This window comes from Dermacentor silvarum, chromosome 7 (genome assembly GCF_013339745.2).
Source record: "Dermacentor silvarum isolate Dsil-2018 chromosome 7, BIME_Dsil_1.4, whole genome shotgun sequence".
Taxonomy (NCBI): Eukaryota; Metazoa; Arthropoda; class Arachnida; order Ixodida; family Ixodidae; genus Dermacentor; species Dermacentor silvarum.
In genome coordinates this window covers 22105655-22120055 of record NC_051160.1, presented here as the reverse complement: position 1 = coordinate 22120055, position 14401 = coordinate 22105655, and the positions used below count along the sequence as shown (strand labels likewise).

At 49.1% G+C, this 14401-nt stretch overlaps 1 protein-coding gene across 1 annotated transcript in view; it reads left to right on the top strand.

Annotated features, from left to right (window-relative positions):
• LOC119457702 (inositol-trisphosphate 3-kinase A) overlaps positions 1-14401 on the top strand; it is a 236014-nt gene that overhangs the window by 215769 nt on the left and 5844 nt on the right. Inside the window, exons 2-4 of the mRNA XM_037719356.2 lie at positions 11993-12095; positions 12754-12900; positions 13682-13809. Coding sequence (XP_037575284.1) covers positions 11993-12095; positions 12754-12900; positions 13682-13809 — 378 coding nt within the window. The remainder of the gene's footprint in view (positions 1-11992; positions 12096-12753; positions 12901-13681; positions 13810-14401) is intronic.

Genomic DNA, 14401 nt, shown 5'->3' with positions numbered 1-14401 from the left:
AGCGCGGCAGCAAGAACCCCTAATGGTTTGGCGTCGCCGGCCGCGCGCCCCATCCGTTTCTCTCGGCGTTCTCGATAAAGAGAGGCGGCCTGTTGCGGCACGCGGTCCTGCCAAGGACGACGGGGCATGCGTGCGCTGCTGTGCGTGTACTTACGTCGTAGACGTGTGGTTCGCAGCCTTGCCCCCGGGGTGCACCCGGAGGCCTGGCAACGCGTTGGTGTAGGGAGCCTACATGCAACGCTGTTCGCTTGGTACATGTTCGCGCTGGCAGTTTAGGTAGGGCTCGTATTCGCTGCTGAAAGAAAGTTCTTACGATAGAAGTGTTCATGTTAGCCAATCCTGTTATGTTGGACATATTGTGAAAGAAAGTGACGGCAAAGAGCACTTACGAACGAGAAAATCTTTTACGAATTTGAACCCACTAAAAGCGCCGAATAAGAGCGTCGAGTTGTCCTCCGGCGGCTTTCTTGTTCTCTGGAAAAGTCAGAGGACTGGAACGAGCCGGGGTCCAGGGGGTGAGGTGTTCTGTAACTGTCCGCCTAGTGGACATGTCTGTTTCGTCTGCTCGTGAAGTGCTGATCGTGAAGTGCTGATTGGCTGGAGTGCATGTCGCCTTCTGACGCGTACGTCAGCCCAACCAATCACAACTTCAGCAGCAGGAGGCGTACTAGTTGGTGCACAAATAATTAGGTACTAGAGGGAACTGTGGTGCCAGTTTAGCCAGAATGAGGACGACGGAAGGTACTTGGGGCTACTTGAACCTAAATGGGATATACCCTGAAAAAGGTTCTATTTGTGTGTGGCGTTGGATGACCGGTTTGAGATCACTCCGAAACGGTTTTGTTTTTGCTCCCGTCCACCGAGAGAGCTATGTGTGGAGGTCAGTGAAGCCGGGGAACAACTCCTTACAGGAGTTCAGGCAAGGGGAGACATTCTCAAGAGGCAGAGCGGAGGTTGACCTCAGGTTCAAAGATCTACAACAGTTCACAGCTACAGTTCTCAGCTCGCTTACTCCGAGAAAGAGGATAAAATGGCGTTTGCGCGGGGAGTATAAGGAGATTTGCGACGCTGGAGTCTAAGAACTCGCTGCGCTTTCCTGTATAGGGAAGCAGGAAAGGTCTGCAGAGTCATTGAGCTTTTTTCGTACGAATGTAACGGTATAGCGGATAAGGCATTTTTGCTTCTGCGCAAACGCATTGCCCTTTCCGGAATACCAGGTTACGGGAGTTGACCGGGTTCGTGGCGCCACCTGGTGGAACGTATTTTAACCAGAGAGGACACGGATCTATTATTGCAGAAACCAAGCGTATTCTACACTTAGCTACATGGTGTAAAGGGTCGGCAGCGACATAATCCTTAGCATACCCCCCTCCCCCCTTTATTTCCGTGTTTTCTTCGACATAAGACGCCCATGTGACGCAAAAACGTGTCTAATGTGATGTGGTTGGACAAGGCGTTACAAGGTGTCGCTACCAGCGTTGTTTCTGTAGTTGGCGTTTCCGGTAACCCGATGTTCCGTGATCTTTACTACGTTTACGGTCAAGCTCAAATTCTCCGTATCAAACGACTCTTCTTTACGGGTGCAGTCGAGCGTCTCTACAACGAACGCCTTTACAACGAAATTAGCCCTATAACGAAGTAATTACGTCCCGGTTCTATTGTGAGCTGTGTGGTGGTCGACCTTTGCGACGAAGTGACCTGTATACAACAATATACATGTATACGCCTTCAAGCCCGTCATTCCTCCATTAAGGCGGAGCTTTCTACGCTTTCCATTTCCGGGGTTTGCTGCGTCTGCTCGGTCAGGTTTTTCGCCGAGCAAATTGTGCCGACCCTGGAGATAGTGCAGTATATCTATCTATAGTAAACTGGGCTGATTCCGGATACAGTGTAATCCTCGGTCGCTTGGTCTCCGCGTCTTGCCGGACAGACATGCATGTAATCGCTATGGTGCAGAACGCGCGGTGCATGCAGTACACGAACAGTTACGTGCGCGTTACCGGGAAGCCAGGTGACACAATTGCTTCTGCGATGGGAGAAGAAGAATGTGAAGAGTTCCTTGAGCGCACTTGAGAATAAAATAAAATTTCACGCATCCTTTGTCTCTTTGCACACAGCGTTTAGCTGAAACGTTTCACGACAGCTTCGCGCTTACAATGTTGATTCATACAAGCGCGCTGAATCTGCAACATTTTTCTTTCTTTTCTGTAGTTGTTTCTTTTTTTCACTTCAACTGATTTTATGGAATTTGGTTCGCTTCCTGTCCATTGTGAGAAATAAACCTGCGCTCTGGCGTGGTATCGGTAGAAGAAAGGCATCGCTGCCACATTTTCCTCGGATCGAAACCTAATTGAAATGCAAAGGACGCTCCCCTTTTTCACGCGCCCTTGGGCTTAACGCTTTATATACACGCGTGCTGCCGAACTGGCGAGATGAGTTTCTTCACCGGAAGAGCGTCACTAGCAGATTACTGCGAGCGGTCGATCAGGTCATACATCCCGCGCCGCGGTTCGTAAACACTTCAACTTTTTATTTTATCTCTCTCTCTCTCTCTCTCTCTAGCCTTGTGATCATCCACTTAGAAAATGACTACTTCGAGGAGTGAATCTCAATATGTAGAAAAGCGCGTACAAACGCGATAAGGGAGGGGGAAAAAAACGAAAAAAAAAAAACGTATTTCACGCGCTGCCTTTGCGATGGATCGTAAATCTCCGATAATATTCACGTGCTCGCGAGATCCCAAATTGCCGCATGTTCTTGTGTTTTTATGTTCTCGCTCTCTCCCTGTCTTTCCCGCCATTAAGCGATATCTTTCACGGGTAGAGATGTGCGACAAAAGCGCTCAGACATCCTTGCTGTTTGGTATATGGCCCCCGTTTAGGACGCGCACAGCCTCGCCTGCACCAAAGTTTATATAGATAAGTATCTATAAACGTCCATGGCCTGCGCAGCGTCCACGTGCAGGCGAGAGCGAAATTGACGCGCTTTGATAAAAATGTGCATCCGTTCTATTCCGCAGTCACGAAGACTCCGTATGTATGTATAGTCTCGGTAATATACAACAGCGCTTTCGTAACAGTCTTATCATTGACCACTTTGCCAGCGTATATTACAGTATTACACGAAAAGGCCACGGGTCTTCAGTAACAGATGACCAAGCTGAGAAAGCGTAGGGGGAAAGTAATCGTTTTCTTCATTGAACTCCAGAGTGAATTAGGACTTCAACTCTCGTTCGCATAATCGTACTACAGCGTTGTGTATTCAGCGCGTGATTGGCCGACGTCATCGGTAACCTCCACACTGCCGCTGCTGCCCGTGTGTTAATGAGGCAGCTGGAGCCACGGCACACGCAACCGCCGCGTCCTTCCTTGACCTCGACGTCGAGCGTGTATACTACGCACTTCGCGAAGTCCTTTTCTCTACTGCATCCCGACCTCGACGCTCGACTTTTCCTTCTTTCTTTTCTTTCTTTTCCTCCCCCCCCCCTCCATCTTGATTCATTAATTCGTTCGCGATCCTCCTCGCACATTTTTTTGTTCCCTCTCCCCTCTGCCCACCGTTTGTACGAAGCCCACTGCAAGCAGAAACGGAAAGGCGCTCAGAGCACATGCATGGTCGTCGCGGTGTTGCGAAACCGGGCTGCCTTGAAGAGCGCGCCGCGCAACCTTCTGCACTGCAATGGAAAAACATATGGAAAGAATGCCTCCCCATATACGACTTTACAAAAAAAAAAAGAAAAAAAAAAAAGAAAGAAAGAATCACAACACGGGTGGTAACGCGAATGCATTTTAAAGCGTTAGCTGTTGTGCGGGATATATATGCGTCTTCGCTCCCGATCTCGCCGAATCTATTTGGGGCATCTGAAGGTCCCGCTTCCTATACATGACGTTTCAGTGTTAAGGATCTCAGAAGCACCGTAACCTGGCCGAGTGGATATGATTGCCTCATACCAACTAGTTAATGTAAAGGATGTGTTATGTGGCATTTTGGTTCGAACTCTTCGCTCCTCGCCGCCGCCCGTGATGCGTAAGGGAGCTTAGTGGATGGATGGATGGATGGATGGATGGATGGATGGATGGATGGATGGATGGATGGATGGATGGATGAGGCTGAACCCTTTAATCCGGGCGGTGGCATACGCCACCTAGCCATGACTATTAACATATCTTGTACTTTGTGGTGGGTGAAATTTCACCCCTGCCTTGATTTTATCCACCAATCAGATAACCTCCGTTTGGTTATTTCTACCCGCTTAAAGTCTATTTTGCCTTCACTGTCCCTAAACCCCAATGCTTTGGGGTTTAGGGCCTCTTCTTCTCCACACGCACAGCACAACGTGTCTATACCTTGGTACTTGACTCGGTACATCTTAGTCCGCAATACTCCCGTCCTGGCTTCAAACAACAAAGAGCTTCCCCTAGAATTATCGTAGATATTTTCTTTGGCAATTTCTTGCTTGAAAGTTCGGTATGTTCCCAGTGCTGATTTCGTCTGCATCCCTGTTTTCCACAGACCCCTCTCTGTTTCCTTAACCTTTTTCTTAACCGCTGTTTCCTGGTTTGCACCCCTCCTGCAGTCCAAATATTTGATTGACAGTTTTCTGGTCAGCGTGATGCGTGGAGGGCAGCGCCATCTGGTGTTGCCGCAGAGAACCGCACTTTGCTTCACGTGACCGAACTCTCCTCTCTAATTGGTGGAGCTCCTTCTGGTGCGCTGCCATGGACTGCGCTGCGGACGGCGCCGGTCGACACGAAACTTAGGATGGAACGAGGCTAAGAAAAGCTATATAACGCTTAAAAAAAATAGGAATCTAATAATATGTCCGTTCGTCGCGTTTGCGTAGTAGCAGTCTTCCGCTTTACTTTCACCATTTTTTAAAAGTGATAATTGAAGCCGCCAGTTGCAATGTTTTGCAGCGACGCTAAACCGGCTTCCATAAACTTCATAAAGTGATTTTTAACCTACAAATTTTTGGGCTCGTATACATTCACAAAGATGTTCTTAGTAACTTCTTACGCTAAGAATGTCCCTGAAAGCCATTTCCACTCATTCGTGAAGCCGGGAGTATTATTATCGAAAGTGGCCGGCCACTGGCAAGCAGCACTTGCGAAATAAAGGCTTTGTGGATTCGCCCCCTGAGCACTAGAATACTTACACAATGTTTCATCATTTTCTGACTCATACTGCGGTGCGGTCGCAATACTACGACATTTTTCTTTTATTTCGCTGGGCTCATTGAGTTTGTTTTCTTGCCTAGTTTTGGTACGCTATGAAATTGTGTTAACTTTGCTCATTTCCAGTGCCCACTATGCCGGGCTTTAAGCGGGGTGCTTGAATAAATAAAGGCGCATTTTCGGTAAACGAGCGCAACACGACGAGCGCCAATTCGTAATAACGGGGAGGGGGGTTCTGCTTGACGCACAGGTAACCAACAAATTCAAGCTAAAACAAGCTCCGGCGTTTAGGCGGCGTTGCTGACGTCCGCGGTGACGGCAGTTACGCCTTGGCGTTAGCAGCAAAAGCGCTCTGGGCCGGTATGTTGTAGCGATGCCTTTCTGATGCTAATGCCTTTTCGCGCTTTTCGCGCTTGGTCAGTGGTCAGAGCGACGGTCCGCTCACGTTATCAACGGGATCAGCCGGTCATGAGCGGTTGAAAATAAGACTAGTAAATAAAGCATAACGCATCGCTACAAAATACCGACCCTGCTGGAACTCTCGCCCTAACGTGCGCTGAGAGTCGTCGCGTTTCTTCAGCTTTTTTGCGGAGACACTGACATGTCTGTCACCACTATTTATTTATTTATTTATTTATTTATTTATTTATTTATTTATTTATTTATTTATTTATTTATTATTTATTTATTTATTTATCGTTGTCGGAGAATATGTACCTCCATGCTGCGTTCACAGTGTAATATGTACGACACTATTGCTCGTAACTTCACTCAGCATACGTCGTGTTACCTTTCTTATCACGTGTAAAGCAACTAAACGCGGGCTGTAAAAATGAAGATGGAAAAAAATAAACGAGCGCGTTAAGGACGAAAATGCATTTGAGGCCCCCAACAACAACATCATCTAACGTAGAAGCTATGTTATCAATGTCCCAGCTTTGTTCCTACCCTCGTTTAAGCCATGCCCCGCACTCCACTCCTTGTACGAACAGTGGTCGAAGAGAGAATGTCACTGGAGCCGACGTTAGCCACTTCGAAGGAAATCAGCTGCTGTCGTGACGACGACAAGCGAGTCCCCCTTTGTATAAACGCTGGCTCCGGCGATATTCCTTGTTCGACCACTGGTTATCGTCGCTGGAAGCCTCCGTTTTCCGGTGACCTCGTCTTGATTTGACTCCTACCCTTAGCGTGACATACTCGGGCATGGTTAGCGCAGTCTCCATCCATCTCTGTGGTTGCGTTATCAAGACGAAAGCAGTTTGAAGCCAGATAGGACGAAGCTTAGGCAAATCCGTGCACTAACCATCATTTCCACGCGCTGGTTGAATCGGATTTACCGCAAGACATATTCGAAATAGAATGGAAAAGAAAAAGAGAGAAATTCCGTGCTGTCGGGCTCTTGTGACGCGTGGCTGTCCGGCCAGATCCGGGCAAGTTGCGGTACATACACGCGCCGCCCGGTCACGTGACTTACCACCGTGCGCACTATAAACATGCGCGCACGGAGCAGCGGGGACGCGTGCCAAACGACCGGCCAGCAGCATGAAGGAACGTGAAGGGGCAGCACGAAGCAAACACGCGCTCGCGGACCTCCTGGACGGCCTTGGCCGCAGACCTTTTGTTTGCGTATCTTCGCGATTGCCCCAGCCTCTTCCCCTCGTCAACCTGAGCACGCACGGCCTGCGTAGTAGACCGCCTCGCTCTTTTCTTCGCACTGTTGCGGCAGTTCGGTGCAGTCGGCCGAGGAGGAAGCTGTAGGTAGTACAACTTGTAGTAGCAAAACGGCGCGAAAAGAACTGAGACGTACACAGCACAACACAACCCCCCGCCCGTCCTGCAGGTAGTATTGAGAGTATCTCTCTAACAAGTGGTCCCTTCCCTTTCCGAAGAAAAACATGTTCAAAGCAGGATGGGTCCTCCGGCGACGGAACTTAGGAGAACGAGCACTTGTCGCTTATCGAGGCGACCGAGCTTGCGAACAGCTGTTGCTTTTCAGCGGCCGCCCTTTTCACCGCCGTGGTTTGGCGGAGCGACGGCTCCGTTTGGCCTTTCGGCTAATGATGGCTGCTTGTTCCGATCTGAATGCGGTATCCTCAACAAAACGTGCACGCACTGACCGTCGCTTTGCGCTCCCTTCGCGTGTCGCTTAAGTGCTATGGTTCAGCCGTGGAAGTGTCGTGTCTTGTGCCTTGTGATGTTATGAACAGAATGTAGAGCGTTTATATTAACGTGTAGGAAGATATTTGTGTTCATTTAGCCTCGTGACTGTGCAAGAAGCTGCGATGTTCGAATAACAGGTCACGTGCTCAAGACGGTAAGGTCGCCGACAATAGGGCGATGCGCCACTGAGCGTCGATATTATATAAATAGCGTTCCGCTGCGCTAGCGTATGCTAACTGAGCGATTGGTCCCGCAAGTCTTTAAGTGTCGTTATCGCAAAGGTAAACAAGCGGAGGACCTGCTGCTAAACTAAGTCAGCGGTTATTCAGCGTATCAACACCAAGCGGAAGCGAGGTGTGTCGCGCATATCTCGCAGCACCACGCGACGTTCGCTACTCGGCGGTAAGCGCGCGTACTTATCTGATGATAATGATGATTTGTTAGAATCCCCTTTGAAACGGGGCGGTGACAAACAGTCACCTTGCCTCTCTCCTTGCGGGCGCACGCCCCCTTGTGACCTGCCCTTCGCAGGGCTTCGTTCCAAACCCAGCACGCGGTCACTTGTGGCTCCGTTGACACCCCCGGTGATCTTGTATGACGTCAGAGAGAGACCTTTCTTTACATACATACATGCATTCGAAGCGCCACGCTCTGCGAGTCTAACGCGTCTGGTGTATATATATGTAGATATATATGTACGTGGGTATAGCTCGTCGCACACCGTGACTTCACGTACACACACACACGCCGCAAGCTGAGATTGTGCAGAGACCGTGACACCAAAGCCAAAGGTCTCGCCGTCTGGCCTCTGGCGCTTGCAAAATTGACCCCTCGCTGAGAGTTATCCCGTGGCTCTTTGACGTCATATCTGGCCGTGACCTTGTCGTCTTTCCGCTACTTCAGATAAGAGCGCGGATCGATCCTTATTAAAACAGCATACACTGCGCCTTTAGCGACTCGGCGGGTCAGCGCCTCACGTTGATTAACAGCGCTTGTGTCGGCGACGTTTATGAACTTTGGCCCCGTCATGTAACTAAAGCGTCATATAAATAAGTGCGCGCGCTGATGGTCCCGAGTCCGTCGCCAACGCGTCCGGGTAGGGTCGCCATTGGTCGGCATACCACGACAAGCGGAACATGTCTGAACCACTCGGGTCCCTTCCGTGGACATTAGGCAAACACGCTGTTCGTCATCGTGAGCATCGAAACGACGGAGGTTGCGTGTGGCGCGATGGAGTCCAGCGATTTCTGGTGAAACACTTTTGTTAAACGCGCGGACCTTAAGTGCTTTCGTGCGGTGGTCTAGGAACACTCCAGGAAACTTGCCCTTGCAAGACGTTGTTGAGTTACGTTCGCGGTGGAAGCGCAGGAAGGAATCGATCGCCGCGCGCTTGTGGAAAATAGTGTATCGACTCCTGGGGAGTTTTGACCCTCACAGTAGATGCTTCGCGCGTGAGTCATGTATGTATAGTTTCTAAAGTCCTATTCTCAAGAGTTCCATAAAGTTATATTCAGCCAGCGCAGTAGTACCTCGCGCGAGTAGAACGTGCTTGGCTACAAAAAAAAGGACTCAGCAGTGTCGTCGACTGCTGGGAACTTTCATCGCTACACGAGACGCTCCGTTTCGCGTGTCAGATGATCCGCATTGGATCAGCTGGCGCGGAGCTCCTCTCAGCGCGTCGTCGCGTCTACGTCACGACGTCGAGGGTTCGCTGCCATTGTACGCGACGGCGCCGAAGGAGAGGGTATAGCAGGAGGAACGCGTGATATTTCAGACCCGTGCGGAGAACGGCAGGCAAGTGGAAACAGGAACAATGGGTGTCATGCCGAGCCCCACGGCGATCCATAGGCTGGCAGGCGGGTGAGGAGGAACATCGACTGGGGGTGCCATTTCGGAGCTGTCGCCTCGTCTTGAGACATGCGTGCAAGAGCGGGTCGTTCCCTTCCTCATCGGACGACACGCGCCCGCGGCTTCTCGAAGCGATGATCGCAGCGTTCCTGGGGCTGGTCAGGGACCTGTTGTACACGTCGGTCGCCAACCTCTGGACGTTCTTCAAGCTCGCTCTCCTCGAGCGCCGCCTCACTCCCAGGGAGGACGCGTCGGAGGTAAACGCCGTCCTTAATTTAATGTCTCGCACGGCGCGTGCAACATTTGCTTTGTAACTCGAGTCGGGAACAGACCGCGCTTTCCACTTGCGTCCATCGGTGCTCGAGTCAGCCGCCGTGCTCTTGCTTCACTTCGCGACGCCACATCTCAAGTGTGTGGCCCAGCTATACCGTAGATGGGCACTGCGTACTTTGAATTCGTTTAACCTACGGGTACGTGTCTGCAACTATCTCGGCGTCGTACAAACAATGATATTTCGTTTCAATTGTCTCTGCTGACAACGTTCTTCTATTATGTTTAGCAACCTAAGTTGACTTTTGGCTCTTGTCGGAAAAAAATGTACCTATTGTTGTATACCGTCGGAATGGATCGATGTCTTATGGTTGCTGTTCATACATTCTTTTTTTTTTTTTATGGCGTTTAACTTGGCAGTATCATTAAGACGAGCTTTGTTATGGGGCAGCAAGGTTGATGCGGTGAATTTTATTTATGTGGCAACAACGAGTACTGGCGCGCTGCAAACGTTACTGTGATCACGGACTGTGTGTGCATTGCGTCCCTTCATCTCGTCCTGTGCATTTCAGCAACGTCTGCAGCGCGAATAACATTATTTGTGGGACTCGCGGTTGTGCTTGCTGCATAGCAGTTCTTTGAGTGCAATGTGGAAGTGCGATATATATATATATATATATATATATATATATATATATTCGTTTATCCTGTTTAGACTTTATCCCATTATTCCGTACATTATGACGTTGGTATCCCGTTTACGAACTCTTTGGCGCTGTTCGAAATCGGAGTGCCGGTGCGAGCCCTCCTTAACCTGCAGTCAAATTTTGCGCCACTTGCCGCGGCGTACCATCAGACGGCGCATTGTAGCATATCTATTCGGGGGTCGCGAACGCGTCGTGAACTCCACGGTGGAGGGTGGTTGTCGACACCGATGGAGCGATGCATGCGGCAACCGCATTCGGGGTGTCGACGTGCAACAACGAGAAGGAGGGGGGTGGCCAGCGCCACAGTAGCGGCTACCGGCCACAACGGGCGCAACTACAACAGCTGCGGATTGTCTACGCACACACGCACGCAGCAGGGGGAGATAAGCCGGCTTTTTGTCGGCTCCGCTACCCGGAAGCACCCCCCCCCCCCCCCCCCTGCCTTCCCCACTCGTGTAATGAGCTGCTTTGCGTGCGCGTCGTTGTCGGGCGGACTATTGTGCGCTTCCAGGGGGTACCGAGAAGGAAGAAAAAAGTATGAGCAGCAGAGCAGGCGAGAAGAACGTCGTCACCGAGCATCTTCGACTCCTCTCAACTACGTGAGCCTTCTGCCGGGGACGAACGGCGAGCCGGCGTGAATTCTACGTTCATTTGACGCCGTGCTTTATAAACAATGGCGCGCGGGTCGTGCCGAGAGCGGCGGCTGAGACCCCGCGAGTCGTCGTCGCGTTGAGAGACGCGAAGAAGCCCTTACCGGCGGTGGCCGCTGCTCTTACACAAAGCTGGAGTCTCTGGAAGCCCAAGAGGAAACCATGACCGGCTGCATTTCGCCTCACACGCTTTGCAACGCCAAGGCTGCGTGTCAGGCTCGCCGCCAGACGAGCAGCGTAAGTGGATAGCAGCGGCTCGCCAGCATGCCGGCGAAGTGTTTGGGCGTAGGGCCCTTCTCGGGCCTCGAGGCAGCGCCTGTTGCTTGCGCTTCTGTTTACGTGGATCTCATTTCGTACGTTACCCGCGTGTCGCTTAGTATTCAGAGTTTACTGTGATTCAATGACCTCCGCGCTCCGATGTGCTCCGAAAAATTGAACTGTCGGTCGATCGACGCCTCGGCCACGTTGGACGCGGATTGTTTTTCCCCGACGTCCCGCACGGAGTGTGTGATTCATAACACGCTCCGATCTCGTCGGACGCATTCATATCGATCGGAATCTACGAATCGCGTCGGGCCGCACTGTTCTCGCGTGAGAGTGAATGCCATACTTGGTGCGACGCGGCTTCCGTCATCATGACCCGCCCACCCTCCTTTTATATGACACGCGTGCAATCGTTATATCATTTAATGATGAAGTTGTGGTTAGCGAGACACTGTGTTGCATGAGACTGCCTCTATCAGTGCCAAACGGTCCCGGCCTGCTTCTGAAAGCCTTATTTGGTCGTGCAAGCCGACACACCTATTATTTTTCCCATTATTTCTTCTTGAGTGATTTGCGCAACTTTGTACTACAGCTCATCTGTCGAAGTTGGTTTCGTGTTTATGTGTTTATTCACATTTTGATGAAACTGGTGAAACTGCAATGGTAGTTTCTACGTGCCTAGAAGTGTAACATTGCAACATAGTTCTGTGGTTTCTGCCAGCAATACTTTGTATGTGATAAACCTAGCACCAGCTAGCCATTTTATTCATATTCCATGCGATTGCTTGAAAAAGCCCAGTGACTTGTCATTGCCATTGCTTGTAACCATGTGCTCACTAATTGCATCAGTGCAAGTGCTTCTGTACGGCTTTGTCTCTGTGTCTAAAGTTTCCACGTCTTTTTCAATCTGTCTGTGCAGCCTTCAGGATGGCGGAAAGTGCGGAACGTCGTTCACTGGTCTCCGTTTGTCCAGACCTACAGAAAGTACAAGTACCCATGGATACAGCTCGCTGGGCACCAAGGTATGGAACTAGCAAATGGCGACATTCCCTATTACTTCTGTGAATAAATAGAAGCTGATCCTCGTAGTTAATCATATCGATGCATAATGAAAACGTGGGCATGAATGGCTCCACAATATTTAAACCAGTGTTATAGCTCTTCTCTCATTACTCACTGCTGCTTAGCACTACTTGATTAGTACTTTATTTTTGGTGTCCACTAATATTCTACGTATTTTAAGATTGCTTATTATACTTTTTACTTGATTTTGCGATTGCTTATTATACTTTTTACTTGATTTTGCCAACATGATTGATAATATGTGAAAGTTAAATGTTTGAGTGCTGTAAAACATTATTGGTCAATCTGTCAGGTTGCTCTAATTTGAAATGTTTGCTCTAATTCTACCAATTCATACATGTGATGGAAGTTTTGCTCGCATAGGCTCAGGTCTACATTAGTGCCTAAGTATCCGGATAGTGCTGGGGCATTTGTCACATTCTGCACAGCAACAATGTGACCGAGGCTTGGCAGAGGCATTTTTCACATTCTGTAGAGTGGCTGCTGTGTGATACTCTTGAAGGCAGTACACAATCATGCAGCTTAGAAGGAACATTGCTCGTAATCTCATTTAACATGGCAGTGAAAGTGATGGCTTGATGTGGTGGTACCTTGCAGGCAACTTCCGGTCAGGCACCCAGGGCACAATTCTGAAGAAGTTGTGTGGCAAGGAGGAATCCTGTCTGAAACAGCTCATGAGGGACCCCTGGCTACGGGACTACGTGCCCGAGTTCAAGGGTCGTGTGGAGATGGAGGACTGCAGCAGTGAGTTATTGATCTACTTTGGTGGGGGGATCCTTTAGTGGGTATATAGAAACAGGGTTCATGGACAGAGGCCATTGCTAATATGCTGTTGTGTACTAAATGTGAACGGTACAGCACAGCAAAAGGGAAATGTGCAGCTAAATGAGCCTTTCTCTTTTTCTTTTGTTGTGAGACGTCATGCCACCACTGCTGTTGTGGAGAATAGTGCAGCATGCATTCATCACAATCACAGTGTGTGAACAGTTGCCCATCAGTTGCATTCGTTGTGTGGCAGAAGGTGTGATCATCTCCGACAGAATACTAACACTTTTGACAGCCTAGTGTCAGAAATGAACAGGATTTGGCATTACGCCAGTTCAACCTTGTGGGCTTGCTTTCTGCAAACTTGACATCACTTTCGATTTTTTCTCCACAAGATTCGCGCACGAACCCTTAGTACCAAGGAAAGTTACTCAATGTGTGATATATAGCATAAGTGGTTTCAGTTTCATGTGATGTGCCACTCTTTAAGTGGTATTGCTCGTTTTCTGTTGACCAAATCTTTCATTAGTGTCCACGTGAATGAACTGACTTGTTGCGATTCAACCAGAAAAGTAATTTGGTCTTCGATTACAGTAGTCTCTGCCAATAAGTTGTCTCTTTCTGCTTTTCAAATGCCTAGAGTTCTTTGAAGAGTCTGGCCTTCTGGCTTTTACGTTGGATTTATGTTTGTCTGGCAACAACTTGGCACTTTATAGAGCCACGCATAACATTGTTGCTTTTCTGTGTGCTTTTTGTTCAGGTTACTTGGAGCTGCAAGACCTGCTTGCTGGATTTCAGTGCCCCTGCGTGATGGATGTCAAAGTGGGCCTGCGCACATACCTTGAAGAAGAGCTAGCTAAGGCTCGGGAAAAGCCCAAGCTCCGCAAGGTCAGTACAGTAAGAAATGTGTTCACTGGGACCTTGGTTCCATATGAATTTACAGAGCTAGGAGCCAAGCTAGCAAACTGACAAAGTTGATGATTCTCTATGCCACGGTGCATAGAGTAAACTTGTTGCCAAAACACCAGTGGTCCTGTCGAATTCATGTGGCACTTTGAGGTACAACGCCAAGAGGCTTACATAAGTGGAAGTGGTCACTTTTTCGTTCTGAGGTGTCTCAAATATACATTAGGACCCTTTTATATGGTACCTTCATAACTATAAAACCGTGTTACTTGCAGTAAACAGGTGTGCCAGTAACAAATTACCATTTTCACCTTCTATGGCAGAAAACTAAATAACCAGTTATAATATACCGACAGTGCTTGTAGCACTGTTGCATAGAAGAAACACGTATGGCCTAAGTTTTTGGTGAAATTTTCCAGCCTCTATAAAGAAACTGCTTGCCTTTGCTATGTAATGTTTAGCTTTCGAACAGTTTATTGATAACCGGTTTAGGTAGTAATAAAAGTAGTAGCAACTAGTTGTGTAAATAATAGGCTGACACACCATTAAATTAAATATTAAGTTGTGCCTGGTC